Source organism: Haemorhous mexicanus, chromosome 5 (genome assembly GCF_027477595.1).
Source record: "Haemorhous mexicanus isolate bHaeMex1 chromosome 5, bHaeMex1.pri, whole genome shotgun sequence".
In the NCBI taxonomy this organism is placed as follows: domain Eukaryota; kingdom Metazoa; phylum Chordata; class Aves; order Passeriformes; family Fringillidae; genus Haemorhous; species Haemorhous mexicanus.
Window position 1 is genome coordinate 6,427,777 of NC_082345.1, and position 18,368 is coordinate 6,446,144.

The window sequence follows — 18,368 nt, forward strand, 5'->3', positions numbered from 1 at the left end:
CTTTTTGAAAAAGGCTGTAAATTGAGTATTCGTGTTCAGAAGGCAAAAACAATCCTTACCACCACTGGGATAGCTGTTGCCTGGGTGATCTATGGGTACAGAAAGTGGTGTTCAAACATCTTGTACTTTTGTGTCTTAAGCTGTTGCATGTTACGTATTTTTCTCTTTCCTTTGTCCTCCCTTTTTTAGGTTTTCAGGACGAATCAGTGTGCTGGCGAGTTTGTTGTGACCTTTCCTCGTGCCTATCACTCTGGATTTAACCAGGGATATAACTTTGCTGAAGCTGTGAACTTCTGCACTGCTGACTGGGTCTGTTCTTTTGTATATATTTGCTGTGTGACTTCTGCAAGTGGTGTGTTAGTACCTTAACTACCTGAACTCTCTTTTCAGTTAAATAGTGTGTTTTATGTTTATAGTTCTTGGGACAGCAGTTAGAAATGGAGGGAAGTTTCATTATTTAAACTAATTCTAATTTTAGGCCACTTCAGACTGAAACTTTGGGCACATGTTCTTCCTTTTTAATTACTGGTTAACCAAAAAGTGGCATCTCACAGTACCTTTAGCTAGTATTTCTGTGATGCCACTTTCTGAATTTGATACAGGTCTGGGTCCTGTCTTGAAGTACTGTTGTCATTTGAATGTTGGAGATAGGCTTATAACAGTCTTTGTTCCTCCTTTGTGCCAGCTCCTTGTGCCTTTTAATCACATCAGTGCATAGCTCTTGTGGATTGTTCAGGAAATTGTCAAAGGAGTGTTCTGTTACTATCCAGGGTTTACACTTGGAAGTTAGGATCTCATCTCTAGTTTATCTATCTCTAGCTTTGTTTTTTAAACTACAAATGGAAATTGTAGCCCTTTTTCAGGGACTTTTATTCTTTTATCAGAAAAATTGTCTGCAGGCCTGGCAGTGTGTCAGGGCTCTTTTCTTTCCTTCAGCACTCAGGATGGAATATGAGTGTGGCCTCTGTGAAAAACTGCTTAACTTGCACCAGCCATATGGAATTTCTTTTGCTTATGTAAAATGTAGCCAGAAATATGTGCAGCAAATTCATTTAGCATCTTTTTGCTTTAAAAGGCACAAAATGAGTGATTACAATTTTGGTTAACTGTAGGAATCTTAAGGTTAAATGGCTATATGATATCCAGAGGGCAATGTGTTCACCTTAGTGTAGACCAGATGACTTCTCTTTGGTGCCAGTTTCTTGCCACTGGAAGTAAAAAGAGCGCAGGACAACTCTTAAACTTTTGTCTCTACACCAGGTGCATAAGGTGTGGAAGATGCCCCTGCCCCTCCCCAGCACTGGTACCCTCTTTGTCCTTGTCTGTGACATGATTTAGGGTTGTTAGAATCTTCTTGAATACAGGGAAATGACTGGCATCTGACTGCATTGATTCAGAATGCTGAACAATTGCTTTATTAAACTGTATTATATTACATTATACTATATTATATTAAAGAATACTGAAAGGATACTATATTATACTATACAAAGATACATACTAAAGAAAAGCCTGTGACTGTCTTCAGACAGCCAGGACACAGCTTTGACCCAATTAGCCAATTAATATAAACAACCATCACCAGAATCCAATTAAGAACTCCCTTCAAATAGACAATCTTCCTAACACATTCCACATGTGCAAAAACAACAGGAGTAGCAAGTAGAGATAAGAGTTGTTTTCTCTTCTCTCTGTGCTTCTCCAGGAAAAACCTGAGAGAGAAGAATTCTCTCTCTCTGTTCAGAGAATGTGAATGCCACAGCATTTTCTCTGTCCCATCAAAGACAACTCTTGGTTTGTCTTTTCCTGGTTTTTGACCAAGGAAGGAGAATGGGAGCTGAGAGATGATTTTTTTTTGCCCTGAATGATGATGATGATGTGATTTCTGTAGCTCCCCATTGGACGCCAGTGTGTGAGTCACTACCGGAGGCTGGGACGTCACTGTGTTTTCTCCCACGAAGAGCTGATCTTCAAGATGGCTGCAGATCCAGAGTGCCTGGATGTTGGGCTGGCTGCCATGGTCTGCAAGGAGATGACTCTATTGATAGAGGAGGAGACACGCCTGAGGGAGTCTGTTGTACAGATGGTGAGTAATAAGTGCTTGCAAAAGAACTTTATGCTTCCCTCTCCCCCTGCTTGCATTAGAATTTTTGAGCAAGTGGCTAATTCTTCTCATCAGGGAGTGTTGATGTCTGAGGAAGAGGTGTTTGAGCTGGTTCCAGATGATGAACGTCAGTGCACAGCTTGCAGAACCACGTGCTTCTTGTCAGCTCTGACGTGCTCCTGCAATCCCGAGCGCCTGGTGTGCTTATACCATCCTTCTGACTTGTGTCCCTGTCCCATGCAGAAGAAGTGTCTAAGGTACACAGGATTTTTTTGTCCCTGCTTTTCTTCCATGTCTAATAGTTTGCTGTAGCCCAGTGGCCAAATGCATTTGGTCACACTTTTTTTCTCCTTCATTTAAGGAGTATTTTTATCCTCCTTGTTTCTTGGTTCCTAGGTGAACAGGTGTTGTACATGTGTGGTATTTTTGGTGTTCCCCGTTGTGGGGAGTAAAGATCAATCTGACTCTATGTTCTTAGAAGGCTAATTTATTATTTTATGATATTATATTATATTGAAGAATACTATACTAAAGAATAGAGAAAGGATACTTACAGAAGGCTAGAAGATAATAATTAAAAACTTGTGACTCTCTCCTCAGAGTCTGACACAGCCTGACCTTGATTGGTCATTAAGTCAAAACAATCCACATGTTGGATAAACAATGTCCTACCACATTCCAAAGCAGCAAAACACAGGAAAAGCAAATGAGATAATATTGTTTTCCTTTTTCCCTGAGGCTTCTCAGCTTCCCAGGAGAAGAATCTGTAGGAGAACAGAATATAAGAACATACAGATGTGTAGAAAGGAATCTTACCCCTAAGGAGTCACAGCTGGGCCAATTAACAAAGATTAGGAGCAGGCCTGATTTTAAGGCTACAGGTGTAACCAATGAGAAGAAGAGTGCTATAAAAGAGTGGGGTGCCTGGTTAGGAAGGGAACTGGAGTCAGTTGGCTGCTGTGTGGGAAGAAAGAGTCAGTGCTCTGAGGAGCTGCCCATAAGAAACACCAAGAAGGTATGAGACTTTTGTGATAAGGAGACAGCAGTATGGAACCCCTGGAATAAGATCACAACAAGACTCCTGGGCAAAGGATTTTTCAGAAAATATGATAGTGACATACATGTTCTGTTTTTCTGGCCTTGCTGTAGCTGGAAAAACTCAATATTATCAATATCCTGGCTTTCATGTGGGCATTAATACTTTGTCTGTTTTTTCCTTACCTTCAGGTACCGGTACCCACTGGAAGACCTTCCTTCTTTGTTGTATGGAGTGAAGGTTAGAGCACAGTCTTACGACACTTGGGTCAGTAGAGTTACAGAGGCTCTGTCTGCCAATCTCAACCACAAGAAAGGTCAGACTTCTGTCATTCTTAATAGGATGTCCTGAAACTCCTACATGTGTTCTGTCCTCTCATTAGCATTGTGCATTTCAAATTGAACTGTGCTGTTGGAACCTTGATTGAAGGCCATTGAAGCCATCTAAAATCTCTCTATTTTTTTGCATACAAACTATTTATGTGCTCTTATTACAGATGTGATTGAGCTGAGAGTAATGTTGGAAGATGCTGAAGACAGGAAATACCCGGAGAATGATCTTTTCCGCCGGCTCCGGGATGCTGTGAAAGAAGCAGAGACTTGTGCTTCAGTAGCACAGCTGCTTCTGAGTAAAAAGCAAAAGCACAGGTAGGACAGACAGTTTTTCAGTACTTTCCATCTGCCTCTCTGTTACTTCATTGGACTTGGAAGAGTTAAAAACCCTGAGGTCTTAGTGTGTGCAAGCTTCTTTCAGTGTTTCCTTTCCTTAGTGCTGTGACTCACTGGGAGGTAGAGAGGGGTGGAAGTAGATACAGTGGCACAAAGGGCCCAGAGGTGGGCTTAGTTGGAATGTTATAAACATTCTGCTTTCAGCTGACTTATGTACTGAAATGTCACATCCTTTGGAGAAGTTGTATTTGATTGCTGATGAAGTATTTTGCTGAATGTGTGGGAGAGTTGTATGGAGAGACAGCTGGAGGTAACAATGCATTGAAAGTAAGTTTTGACTTCGGGTGTTTGTGACAAAAGGATCTGGGGGAGCAAAACCAGTACAGAGAACAAAACCAGTCCCTAGTTCGAGCCAATCTGGTACTTTTTGGGAAGGACCATGGGGGGCAGTGATGTGTGGCTGAAAAGCAGTGCCTTTCAGTGACTTGGGGCAATGTAGCTCCCTTGGTTCTCTGTGTTGCCTGCCTTGCCTGTGGCTGCCTCAGCATTACTCTGTCTGCTGGCCCTGCCTCAGCAATCTGCTGGATGTGTTCCTTGTTCTGCTCTCATGAACTTTCAGGAGCATGTTCTTCCTTCTCTCCTGTATGTTATGTGCACTGAATAATAAGTCCCATAGAAAATAGCTCAGTGAGGTGACTGTAATTCTTGTTGCAGCAGTTGTACAGTAAATTTATGTAGCTTGTAGTTTCTCTGTGGAGGATAAGATTTGGTTTTGTAGTTGGTTGTATTTTTTGCCTGTGTGATTTTTGTGTATTACTTAAGACATTTTGAGAGAGTAAAAAGCAAATACCTTGTTAATTATAATGCCCATCTTTGCTACACAGAACACAATCCATATATCATAATGGCTTGAATCTGAACACTAAAATCTTAGCTGCCCCACAGATCCAAGTGTAACAATCTGTTCTAACTGGTAAACTGTTACACAATAGATAAGCCTTTTTTCCTGTACTTGGAGGCTAAAGAAGGCTCTCCTGATTGTTTTTTATTGCTTGTAGAACCTCACTGCCACAGAAGTATTACTCACTTAGAACTCTGATCCAGGTGAGGGAAACAGCATGACAGGGGTTGCATTGACCTGTTCTTGTGAAGTAGAATTATTTTGATAGCTGCCAGGTGTTCCTGGTCTGGTGCTGCTTCCTCCTCTTCCTCCTGCTGTTGGAGTATGACAGCCCTCTCTCAACAGTCCTTCAGTTGCTGAGATACTTCTTCTTACATATATATAGTTATGTATATATATTCATGTCTGATCCAAAGATAAAAGAATTTTATGAGGCCAAAAAAGGACTTGTATATACATTTGAGGGCTGTTGTATGCTAACTAAAAATATTTTACAAAATTGAGGTTTGAGGAAGATCTTGAAACGTCTTTGAACAGTGCTAGGCAGTGTAATTATAAAGGTCACATTCAGCTGCTTCTGTAACATTTATGTTCATATTTAACACCTGGAGAAAGGATCACATTTACAGAAAGGATAAGGTTATTAAGAAAGCAAGTTAAGAACAAGTGCTCAAACAGAGCAATTTGGCAGGGGTTAATGCAGCAATAAACTCATGGTCAAATATAGCAGAAGAAAATCTATGCCTTATCCATCTCTTTTTGAATAAACCTCAAAAATGGATAATGTGTAGCTGTGAAGTTCTGTCCAGTATTCTAATCCTAGATCTTTACCTTCTCCTGGAAGTTGAAAGTTTCCACAGGCAGGAATAATTGTACCATTTTGTGCAGCATCTTGTGCTGTGGCAGTCTGTGGTTGGACTAAGGCCAGAATGCCAGTGTGACACTGCTGAGTGTCCCCTCCCTCAGTTTTGTCCCTTGGAGCCCTCTACCCTTTTGTCCTCACTCAGGGATTTTGGGGGCACAGCAGGTCTGCTGCAGCCACTGCTCCTCATCACTGTCTGTTGGAGCAAATCAAAACCTGCAGGATTCTTTATTCCCCTCTGAGGTTTAGCTGGTGTGTAATTATATTTGATCATTAATCTAAATTTTACATTTACAACATTATGTAAGTCCATAGTATAAGATAGAATTTCTTTTCTTTACTATTTCTGTAGTATTCAAATGTAGATTCATTTACCAGGGAACAGCTCTTCAGTGTTTGAAATCTGCTGTACTTGGGAAGTTGTGCCTGCCAGTGATCTGTACACCAAGTATTTAATTCATGCAGTGTGCCACTTTTAAGTCTCTTTCTCCATTCACTGGGCTTGTTACACTTGCTTTGAGGGATATTTAATGGAAATGTCTTTGCAGAGCCTGTCCCACTGAATATCAGTCCTCTGTTGCAAGGTCGTTTTCAGGAGTTCTCTGGCTACAAGAGAGAAAGCACTGGATAATAAGACTTGTGTTCAGGGCTTGATGCTGTTACAGATTTCAGTCTTCTTGTCAGTGCCTGGCACATGAGACAACTTGCTGAGCTGCCTAAAGCAGACTTTATGGGGCTATATTCTTCTGTTTGTAACAAACTCAGTTTGAAACTCACCTAGACTATTGTACCTCTGGAGGGCAGGGTGAATGATCCTGAGGGGGCTTAGGGGAATTGTATTAAATTTTGTTCTCAGGATTTTGGAATTCTTGCTTAGTTTGAGTTACATTTCTTTTTGAGTTCTTGGGTGATGAAATGCTTTTGGTAACTTCTCAGTAACCCTGATAGATAATTTCTGTCACTGAATAGGATCATCATCTTATCTCTCACCTGATATTTAATTATGCCCATTTGTACAGCAGAGTGAGCCAAGACAGTGGAAGGACACGGACCAAGCTGACAATGGAGGAGCTTAAGGCATTTGTGCAGCAGCTGTTCAGCTTGCCCTGTGTCATCAGCCAGGCCCGACAAGTGAAGGTAAGATTGCATCTGCTCCTCTGATCATGTTGTGCCTTTTGCTTTGTTCTGGTTTTGTTGGTAGTATGTTTTTTTTAAACAGATAATTTTGCCTGGTGCAGAGGATGAAAAGCTTCTGATGTAAAACATATGTGCACTTTTCCCAGGTGTCTGGTACAACAGGCGTTGTCAGATGTGGTGGTGCAGCTAAACAAAGATAGAAGATCCCCTTCCCCTGTCACTGTCCAGACAGCCCAGTTCTAAATCTCTGAATCAGTGACTCTTATTTCATCATCATTAATGCTCTCTTTAGAGCTTAAGTTTCTGGCTAAATCCTACCCTTTATGTGTTTTTTTTTTAGTAGAAATCTCTGAGTGTTACCCTGGTGTGCTTTTTCAGGGCAGCAGGAAAGCAGTGCTACATTGTCAGTTATTCCATAAATTCATCTCAGCCTTGCTTTCCAGGCTACAGCCTTCTTCATCTGTATGCATGGCCTGCATTTCTTGCCCTTCGTATCTATCTTTGCACCTGTCTCTGGATGAATCTAGACTAATAAATAATCCAGATCATACTGATTCCCCTGGCTGCTATTACCATTTATCATTCTGGCACTCTGCATCATAGCAAGTGTTTTCAGCAGCAGTCTTAATTTGTTTCTCTGTCACTGGTGATAAAATACTAAGCAGCATTTCACCTACTAACCAACTTGTAGAAAACTCCTTAAGAAAAATATCCTTAATGAAGATTTTTTTGCCTAGAGAAATGCTTCCTGAGATCTATGTTAATAATTTATTAATCTGCATGCTCTGCTTGTACAGTTTTACATGTGTTGTATAGTACTGGATAGAGGGCCTAAAATCCTGTACATTACCCTAGGTGCACCTGCTGCTATGTAGCCAAACATACAGTTTAAAAATAAGTTGTTTTTTTTAGAAGGCCCCTTTTCCATAAGTGTTTGTTAGTGTTTAGGTCCTTCATTCATGAATTTTATATAAAGTGTTTCATGATAGTTCAGTGTTGATAAGAGAGACTTTATATTGGAATTTGTTACATAATATTGGCATTTTGTTTCTGAAAACAATTTCCTTCAGAAAACCGTAGGGCTCTAGTGTGCAGGTTTGCCAGGCTTGTTGATGCTGTCTTTGTCTTTCAGAGGTGTTCTTTAACCAGTTTGCTGGCATCTAATAAAGTGGAAAGTGCTTTTTCATCCTCATATGATAGGATGGTTTTATTTCACTTCTTTACACACACATTAGTATGTAATTACACATACTATTAGTAAAAATATTTACTAATATTTATTAATGAAATGTTATCATCATCTATTAGGTAGACATGTAAGATTGTTCTCAGAAGGGCTTTTTTTTAAATGTATTTAAAACTTGATTCTAATTAAAACATGATTCATAGATGACAGGGCTGCAGGCATATAATTAACTCCGAACAGTTTTAGCTTATATTTTTGTCTAATGCCTTCTCCCAGCTAGTCCATCTTCCCCCACCCCTCAGCATTAGGAAGGAATCTGGCTCTAGTTCAAATACTCTGTCTGTGCATGTGCATGCTCTTGAAGCCTCAGCATAATCACTAGTCAATAAATAAATAATTATCATTTTTCAGATTACAAACTGTAGTCTTTTCATTTCTGAATGAAGTCAGATAATGATCATTTATGCCTAAGCACTCACTAGCTTTTAGCATGGCATTTGAATGCAATTATCCATCATGATGAATAGCAAAATAATTGTCATGTTGGATGATGAATATTTTGTAACACAAAAGGCATTGTAATTATTAAACTGTAATAATTTACTCTTGCCACCACGAAGCATTCCCAGTATGTTCCCTAAATCAAAATCTTTTTAATGTCGATCTTGTTCTTTCTTATAAATGCCTTCTGATTTTCAGACAGTCATAAAAAGCAGCATCAGCCAAAAAGGCAGTAAGCTAAGAGTTAGGAAATGCAGGGTTTGCTCCTCGTTGTGCCATTGGCTTGCTGTCAGAAATTCCTGTCTTGTAAGAGACTTGGGGGTGAATCCATGGAGTATGCTGGTTGAATGTCCCTGAATGAGTCTCCTGCAGAGGTTCTTTCTTGTCTGTTTGCTGTCTTTGATTTTTTTTTCATTGCAGTGCCAAAACTTGAGGATGAGGGCAACTGCAGCAGTGCAGTTGGATTTTTATGAAATTGTCTCCTTTAATAAGAAGGTTTTGCATTTTCGTTTCTTTCGTTAGTGCAACAAATCCCCGATGCTTATAAGTGGTAGTCCTGCTTTAGGGAATATTACTTTTAGACTTCACTGTTGTTATTTTTAGGACCTGTGGTATTCATCTTCTCACCCATTTCTGCCTTGTTATTTCTCTTCAGCATTTTTCTGCTTTGTGTTGCTGTCATTACTGTAATGCCCCTGACACTATTGAAATGATGACCTGTTTGCAGAAGTCCCTCTTCTCACCACTATTTTAAAACTAACATTGACTGGGCAATGCTGAATATTCTGTTTTGTTGGGAGCTGTTGTCATTTGCAGTTACAGTATTTTAGGTGCAGAGTTTGATGTAACTAATATACTTAGGGTACGAAACATTAGGCCATCAAATAAGTTTAGATGGTGTGTTATTTAATTTCTGTCAGACTTGATGGCTTGTGACAGCTAGCTGGCATTGTGTGTAGAAGCTCAGACTGATGATGTGATGATCACATACAGATTTACAGCTGGCTGATCCCTCAGCTGCATTTTCTTTTGGATTCTCTGGGTGTTTTTTCCTAATTGATTTGTGCTGTATGTTACTTCAGAATCTGCTTGATGATGTGGAAGAGTTTCATGAGCGTGCTCAGGAAGCCATGGTTGATGAGATCCCAGACTCTTCCAAGCTGCAGGAGTTGATAGACATGGGCTCTGGCCTTTATGTTGAACTTCCTGAACTGCCAAGGTTGAAGCAAGAACTGCAGCAGGCACGGTGGCTCGATGAGGTGAGGTCCACCCTCTTGGATCCCCAGAGAGTCACCCTGGATGTGATGAAGAAGCTGATTGACTCTGGTGTGGGCTTGGCACCACATCACACTGTAGAAAAAGCCATGGCTGAGCTGCAGGAGCTGCTCACAGTCTCAGAGAGGTGGGAGGAGAAGGCCAAGGTCTGCCTGCAGGCCAGGTGAGTGTTCCTTTACAGACTGTTCTTAGAGTCCACACACTTCTGTGTTTCTCTTCCTCTTTTGAGATGTGAGGTGAAAAGTTGTGCCCTTGAAGCTGTAGTTGCCTTTCTTATTTTGTTGATGTTTTTTTTTTAACCTTCCAGCAGTTAGATTGTTCTAGAGTTGGATTTGAGATTGAATTGCAGAAGTGCTGATTCCCCATCCTGTTGCACAGTGGCAGGTGGTTGAGGCTGTGCTTGTTGCTGCTGTCTTTGCTATTCATCCCTCTCCACAAAGAGCTCTGACTAAGCTACCAACAAGAGACAGCTTTCTTGGTGTTTAGGGGTTGTGATGTTGTGCCATTCTGAGCTTGATTGTGCCAAGCCCATCAGCTTTCTCACCTCCTGTTATTTGGTAGCCAGTAGCATCCTCCAAGCATAGAGCCATGGTGTCCTACCCTGCAGTGTAGTGGTGAAGTTGCATCACCAGCCTGTCAATTGTATGGCTTTAGATGACTGGTATTTTGAGAGAAGGCTGGAATTTAATAAGGGTTTTTCTTACTCTAGACCACGCCAAAGTATGATGGCTCTGGAGGGCATCGTGAATGAGGCCAAGAACATCCCTGCTTACCTGCCCAATGTGCTGGCTCTGAAGGAAGCCCTGCAGCGAGCTAGAGACTGGACAGCCAAAGTGGAGGCCATTCAGGTAGGGCTTACAACAGGGTCTAGAATCTTCTGCTTGCACTCTTTTTTATTAGGATGTGACCTTTATTCCTAGCACCTCTCCTCACAAAGGTGGCCTGAAGAGAAGCCTTGTTATGGCTCTTTGGCTCTTAAATACGCTCACCGGCAATCGTGTTGAACTTGATGTTCTTTTTGTGCATTTGTTTCACCACAAGCTATGCAGTTTCTATTTCCCTTCCTTTTATCTATTTCAGAGCAGATATAAAAGCTAGCAAATTCATTATGCTGTGGTATTTGGTTTTGGAACTGTTCAGCATGCTGTCACTGAAAATATTTGGCTGCAGCAGAGGGTGCTCTCAGGTTTTCAGTTTTGGATCTGCCTGTGGAAATTTTGTTTTTTATGGAAATTTTTTTGATTTTTTCCCTAAAATGTTACAAGGTTAATGGCAATAGTGGCCAGAATTTTCTGAAAGAGATTAATTAGTTCAGTAACCTCCCCTTCTACTGGTCTACCCACATAACTTGGTCCCAAGTTCTGTGATATTTGTGGGTGCTGATTGCTGAACTGCTTATCCCAGTATTCCAGGTATTGTTGGGAGTTGAAATGAGAATCCCAATAGATTTCACATCAGCCCTTATATAGCTCTTGCTGTTAAACAGACAGCATTTAGACAACTGGAAATGGAATGTTGTCTTACTCCCTAAGCCAGCTGGCCATATCAAAATGACTGTTAAAATAAAAGCTGTATGAGAGGATTGTCTGAAATAACAGTAGATTGAAACACTGCCCTCCTTTCCTTTCCTATGGAACTCTGTTTTAGGCAGCAACAAAGTAGTGTATGGCTTGAAATTAGGCTGGCAGCTGATATAATGATGGAATTGTTGGCTTAGAAAAATTTGTTTCACTCCAGAATGGGAGCAACTATGCATACCTGGAGCAGCTGGAGAGCTTGTCTGCCAAGGGCCGCCCCATCCCGGTGCGCCTGGATGCCCTGCCCCAGCTGGAGTCCCAGGTGGCTGCAGCTCGTGCCTGGAGGGAGCGCACAGGAAGGACCTTCCTCAAGAAGAATTCCAGCTACAACCTGCTACAGGTGAGCAGCACGTACTTCCCTGTCAGAAGAACACATTTCTGTGTCAGAAATTGGTCATGATGGCCCTCAGTTGTCTGGAGGGAAGAGCTGATTCATTTATACTGGGTTACAGTTCCTTTTCAGAATAGAATATCATTTCAGCTGTTCTTGGGTGAAGAGAAAGAAAAAGGCAGAAAGTCTGTTTGGTTAGTCCTGTTTTATGTATAGACATCCTCGTCTCTTACTTGTGAAAGAAGAGGGAAAGTAAAGAATTTTTTTTTGTCATTGAAGAAATGTAGGCCTCAAATGGACAAAGACCTGACTCAAATTGATAATGTTTTCACTTGCCTCACTGTTGACATGCTAAGAAAATAGATTAGATATTTTATAAACCGTTTAAGAAAAAATTAGACAGATACTGTTTATTTCACTTCAGTGGATGTAGTGACTTCCTTGTTTTAGTAAAAATCAATCATGTGTTTGAAGATCTGTCATATCTACTTGACAGACTTCCCTTTTGTGAGGAAAACAGTTCCAGTTCAACTGCCTTCTCAGAGGCTGTATTTTTCATTCTCTTATGTTGTTGTTAATTCTCTGAGCTTTGTCTTCACTTTTAGTGAGATGTCCAAATCCAGACAGGATCCCCACTCTAACCTTCCCTGGTGCTGTGTGAAGTGCAGTAGTTACATTTGTGTCTCAGAGGGGGTACTGATGTTTAATGTTTTCCAGTGGGATTTTCCCTATTGCAACCACATCACACTCATTTTTGTTCACTTTGTGATACATTCTAGATACAGCTGTTTCTCTATATTCTTCGGCTTAACTAGTTATTTAATATGTTCTGGTTTTTCATTTTCCTAAATGTAGCAATTTGAGCTTTCCTATATTGAATATAATTTGCTAGATTTTATATTTAAGTGTGCATTCCAGCTAGTCATGATGACTTAAAGCTTTATTCTTGTCCTTAAAAGTACTTTTTAGCTTCTCATATTGATATTGAAAGGCTTATAGTGTACTTTTAGGAGTTTTTCAGGCGCCAAATTGCTGATGTAAATATGGAATAATTTTTAAGAGTTGATTTATGGAGGCCCCTTATTATATTTGTGTGGATGCCCCAATGAAGGAAGGAAGGAAAGATGAATCTGACTCCATGTTCTCAGAAGGCTAATTTATTACTTTATGATATTATATTAAAGAATGCTATACTAAACTATACTATACTAAAGAATGCAGAAAAGGGTACTTACACAATGCTAAAAAGATAGTAAAGAAAACTTGTGACTCCTTCCAGAATCCTCACACAGCTTGGCCCTGATTGGCCATTGAGTCAAAACAATTCACACCAGAAACCAATGAAAGAGTCACCTGTTGGTAAACAACTCCAAACACATTCCACATGTCAGCATGACACAGGAGAAGCAAATGAGATAATATTTGTTTTCCTTTTGCTCTGAGGCTTCTCAGCCTCCCAGGAGAAAAATCTTGGGCAAAGGGATTTTTCAGGAAGTGTGAATGCCACAGCCCCTGAAGGGAATGTTGAAGTATGGATGTCTAACTGCATGTTGGTGTGTTGGTATATGCATGATAGTGTAATCTGAATAAATTCTGTAATTAATCAGAGAACACAGTGGCTTTCAGTTTGACCTGCCATGTCACTGGTTGCTGATCACATTCCAGTTCCATAACTGTAAGATACTTCTCTCCTTATCTGATTATTCTCTTTTTCCTGTCATTAGTTGATAGGTATCAAAGGGGTTAGATTCTGAGTAGTTCTTGTTCCCTGGTGCCACTGTTGCCATTCCTTGATGAGCTGGTCTGACAGGATCAGTTTCCTTGGTTCCAGGTTCTGAGCCCACGGACTGATATCGGTGTTTATGGGAGCAGTAAGAACAGGCGGAAGAGGGCGAAGGAGTTGATGGAGAAGGAAAAGGAGAAAGATCTTGACTTGGAATCCCTGAGTGAACTGGAGGATGGGCTGGAGGAGGCCAGGGATGCTGCAGCTGTGGTAAGGAGCAGTGAAAGGTGGTGTCTCCTGCTTTTGTGGGCTTAAGTCATCTCTAATCTGTAAAAATTCCTGGGAAGAACTGATAAATGAATTTCACTGAAAGAGATACCTCATAATCTGGTGACTGACACAAGAATGTAGTTCAACCTTAATTGCAGTGAAAGTAGAGTTCAGAGTGTAACTGCTGGTATTTAATACCATTGGGTATGTGTAAGACTTAAATGCTCTTGTGTTAGTATCTGTTGCTGCTCTTCTAATATTAACATTTATTGAAATCATGTGGAAATAATGAGGGGCAGCTTTGCCTTAACCAGGACCAACACATATTTGGTTAGGTCAATTTTGTTATCAGCCTGCAAATGCTTGGTGATGGACACTGGGCCGGAGGGAATGTTTTATTTGGTTCCTCTTTTTTGGAGGATACTCATGCTGCTTATCAGAATAATTTGCTGACATCTGGCTGCCCTTCCCTGGTAACAAAGAAAATATATGCAGAGTCATTAATATGGCTTATACACAATCTATTTTACTGTAGTTTGTTTGATTATAGTTACCTGAATGGAAACATTAAGGAACAGGAAGTTGCTTCAGGAGATATATGGTCACTCAGATGCTTCTGCAACAATGCTCAGCTCCATTCTCATTAACAGTTGAATGGAACAGATCCTGACTTCTTCTCTGGAGTCAAAACCTCTTCTTCTGTTGGCCTTAGGACAGATTTAATTACAAACTTCAGAAACTTTGTAGATATTGAGAAGGTTATCTAAAGTTTACATAGCATCTCTACCAGAAGGACTCTAGGGAGTAATAAGCAACTGAGGAGGAGGTATCTGAGATCAAGTTTTAATTAGATCATGTAGTTCCTAAATTTTGGGCTAGGTTTAGATCGCTTGATCTGTTTGAGTTGGCTGGATTTTTTTCCTTTTCTTGTGTTGTTAATAAAATTAAATCTTTCTTAGCTGTGAAGATCATGACACGTTTTTGTCCTTGCTGGGCAGGTGGCTGTATTCAAGGAGCGGGAACAGAAGGAAATTGAAGCCATGCATGCTCTCAGGGCAGCCAACTTGGCCAAGATGACCATGGTGGACCGAATCGAAGAAGTCAAGTTCTGCATCTGCCGCAAGACAGCCAGTGGCTTCATGCTGCAGTGTGAGCTGTGCAAGGACTGGTTTCACAGTGGCTGCGTGCCCCTGCCCAAAACCAGCTCTCAGAAGAAGGGCTCCAGCTGGCAGGCCAAGGAGGTGAAGTTCCTGTGTCCCCTGTGCATGCGCTCGCGCCGGCCGCGCCTGGAGACCATCCTGTCGCTGCTGGTGTCCCTGCAGAAGCTGCCGGTGCGGCTGCCCGAGGGGGAGGCCCTGCAGTGCCTGACAGAGCGAGCCATGAGCTGGCAGGACCGAGCACGGCAGGCCCTGGCCACCGACGAGCTGTCCTCTGCTTTGGCCAAGCTCTCCGTGCTCAGCCAGCGCATGGTGGAGCAGGCGGCTCGCGAGAAAACCGAGAAAATCATCAGCGCGGAGCTGCAGAAGGCAGCAGCTAACCCCGACCTGCAGGTAGGGATGGGAAGGTCTTGCTGTTCCCTCTGCTTGCCCTAATTTAGTGTGTCAAAATGCCTTGTTTTCCTTGGAGAAGGGTGAGGGGAGTGCAGTGAAAAGCTGAGGACTACATATGGTAGAACTTCTTACTTAGTTCAGTGCTCTGCTGGTTTTGGCTGGCTTCTGTTTTGTACATGGCTGCTCCAGAAACAGGTCTGTTGCACTGTACTCACTGTCAACAGCAACTGCTGAAGTTGCTCAGAATTTAATTATTTCTATACTGTTGACTTTTAAGAGTTGGGCTTTTTTCAGTTTTTGATACATAGATGTGTTCCAGTGTGTTTAAAAAAAGATACAGGTCATTATGCATCGTGTATGTAAGAAGCGTCAGGTCAGCTGTAACAGCTGGGTACAGGCCTCAAGATGTGTAAAACAGTTGCCACTGTGGTGTCCAAATTCCATTTTCCTCTTTACAGAATCCAAACTCTCAGTATTTATAACTTCTCATAGATTGTCGTTCAAAGGCGTTTGGTGTCTTGTTAGTAAATTTCAGCAAGGAATGTAGTCAAAAACTCATAATTCCATAGCTGACCTCTTCACCTTGAGAGTGAGGTCAGGTCATGTTGTGGTGAAGAAGCTGTAATTTGTAGCACTGAAGAACAGTATCTAGATCTTTCCAGTCACTATTATTAAAAAAAAGGTAATCAGAAACTAAGGAAACCTTTTACTTGGATATTTCCCTTTTTTTCCACATCTTGCTGTAACTGGTCTCTTTTGTGATGTTCAGGCAGTTATCCTCAGGCCAAAAGAACCACTGTTTTCTTTGTTAGTAACTCCTTAGGTTTTACAGGTTTTTCCTGGAAATTTTATAGTTTCATTTCCATATTCCATTTTTTAGGGACACTTGACAAGTTTTCAGCAGTCAGCCTTTAACAGAGTGATAGGAAGTGTGTCCTCATCCCCACGGCAGACTTTGGATTATGATGATGAGGAGACAGACTCTGATGAAGACATCAGGGAGACATATGGCTATGACATAAAGGTAAGTCATCCAGAGTGGTTTGTTTGCATGGAATAAATACAGAACACCTGTCTTTTATTAATCTATTTTTTCCAGAATATTTATTGCATCTGAAGCTGTCTCTCTATATTCTGCCCTAGTGCCTGTGGCAGAAGAGGAACTTCTTGATTTTTATATGAGTGTCCCCATTCTCTGAACTAGTTTTGTAATGTTTTTATGCAAAATTTCCAAAGTCCTTTCCATCTTTTGAATTTCAAGAGGTGCCTTTTAATGCTGAAGAAAAAGATACAAATCCCTTTGTAAGTGTATTTATAACACCCTGGAGGATGAACATTGTCTTCAAGCCCCATTCAGAGATACCATGAGTCATAAATATAAGAATCTATATGAAGAGCTCTTGGAAAGTTTTTGCTACAGCAGAAAGATTAGCCTTCAAAAACTGCATGCTGTGTAAGAAGTTTCCTGATGCCAGAGCTTTGTTCATGTTTTCATACCTTTCTCTTCATTCAGCCCTTGTATAAAGGAAGTACATTTGTTCCATTTTGGGGTCTGAAATTTTTTTGAGACAAGATGTCTGGATCATGTTGTAAAATTAGTGTCTGGATTCAGTACAGAAATTGTAACTGCAGTTAAATTTCTGAAGTGTTTTATCTGTAGAAAAACTTCCATGAGAAAAGGCAGTTGTGGAGAAAACCATGTGTTTTCAAGGTATTGAAATGTCTTTTTGAAATATGTAGAGACAAAGGCAATGCCACAATTTCTTCTTGAGCAGTGTTTTCTTTTTAGTGATAGCATCTTTAAAGGCAGAGATGACACTATCTTAAGAGACATGTAAATTCTTCTAAGGCAGATGTTCTGGTTTATAGAGGGGCAGCACATTCTCCAGGTATGATATGCTGTAATCTCCTATTTTTAAGTGTTTTGTTTCTCAGCAGCCTGGTGCAAATACACAGGTTTGTCTAACAGTCCCCTGTGAAATGCCAACAAGAATACGTTACTGTTGGGTGCTACAGCTTTTAATTAATTTAGTTTTATATATAAAAGTAATTCCCAAAACTTTTCTTTGCGTCTGGGGTCTTAATAAGGCATTTCTGAAGGATGTGGCATTTTCTGAGGCTGTGATAAAACATGTGGCAAGAAAGATGGCATATGCTTGCCAGGATCTCAGGCTTTTACAGGAGCATAATTTCATTTGTTTAATGATTCTACTATCATAATTTAGAAATCTCACACTTAACCCTTTTGATTTGGATGTTCACCATAAAAAAAATGTTTAAGCAAAGCTGATAGATACCAGAAATGTGTTCTGTTAGGTCCACTAAGATGGTTGGAATAGAAGACAGATTTTCAGGCATCCAATCAAATTCTTCAGGTATAAACTAGGAGACACAAGATTTAAAAAAACCCAAGCCTAAAGTTGCTCAGAATTTAATTGTTTCTATACTGTTGAGTTTTAAGGGTTTGGTTTTTTTCAGTTTTTGATACATAGATGTGTTCCAGTGTGTTTAAAAAAAGATACAGATCATTATGCATTGTGTATGAATTTGCTCTTGTTGTGGATCCTGTAGAAATAATCCTGAATTCCTAAGGGTCTATAGGATTGTATTTTGAAAGCCACAGTCTGTGGCTTCTCAAATGCACAGTTGTTACAGAAGTAGATATGGAAGTATGATCTGTTTGATTATATTATATATCTCTTAATTAAAACATGGTTCTTACCAGTAAATCTTCATTAGGAGTGCAGTAGCTAGATTTTTTGGAAGGTTTGTTCCAAGCAGACACATTCACTGGTCAAATCACCTATAATTTGTTTTCATTTTTTGTCTTGTATTTTTTCCTCATCTCTTTGGTTTCTTTGCACTGGTATTGCCTATGGCTGCTAATGATGATTTAAAAAAAAAATTAAAAATTTAAAAATTTACATGTTAGCCCTGAACTTCCTTTCATGTAGTACATAAGATACCCATAACAAGATACTGTTTAAGATATACATTCCTTACTGTGTAGGGAGAAATAGCTTCCTCTTTCTGACTGTATTTATTTTACCTTTTCACCTGGGCAATTTAAGTTTGAATTTCCCACTTGTAGTTCTGTACAGAAATCATTAGTTTGTATATCACTTTCTTTTAAACATACATCTGAAGGCCACAGAGAGAGAGAGATATTACCCTTCTTAAACTCCCTTTTTATGTCAGGAAATGACAGTGTCTTGCCCAATACCTTGAACTGTTCAGTGTCTTACTC

At 40.4% G+C, this 18,368-nt stretch overlaps 1 protein-coding gene across 2 annotated transcripts in view; it reads left to right on the forward strand.

Annotated features, from left to right (window-relative positions):
* KDM5A (lysine demethylase 5A) overlaps nt 1-18,368 on the forward strand; it is a 51,245-nt gene that overhangs the window by 24,265 nt on the left and 8,612 nt on the right. Inside the window, exons 13-24 of one of the 2 annotated variants that reach the window (XM_059845711.1) lie at nt 190-309; nt 1,892-2,086; nt 2,180-2,361; nt 3,332-3,456; nt 3,637-3,787; nt 6,594-6,708; nt 9,478-9,833; nt 10,380-10,518; nt 11,408-11,587; nt 13,410-13,571; nt 14,570-15,121; nt 16,002-16,145. In XM_059845711.1, the coding sequence (XP_059701694.1) occupies nt 190-309; nt 1,892-2,086; nt 2,180-2,361; nt 3,332-3,456; nt 3,637-3,787; nt 6,594-6,708; nt 9,478-9,833; nt 10,380-10,518; nt 11,408-11,587; nt 13,410-13,571; nt 14,570-15,121; nt 16,002-16,145 (2,421 nt within the window). Of the gene's footprint in view, nt 1-189; nt 310-1,891; nt 2,087-2,179; nt 2,362-3,331; nt 3,457-3,636; nt 3,788-6,590; nt 6,709-9,477; nt 9,834-10,379; nt 10,519-11,407; nt 11,588-13,409; nt 13,572-14,569; nt 15,122-16,001; nt 16,146-18,368 lie in introns of both variants that reach the window. The other variant, XM_059845709.1, reaches the window with a different exon arrangement.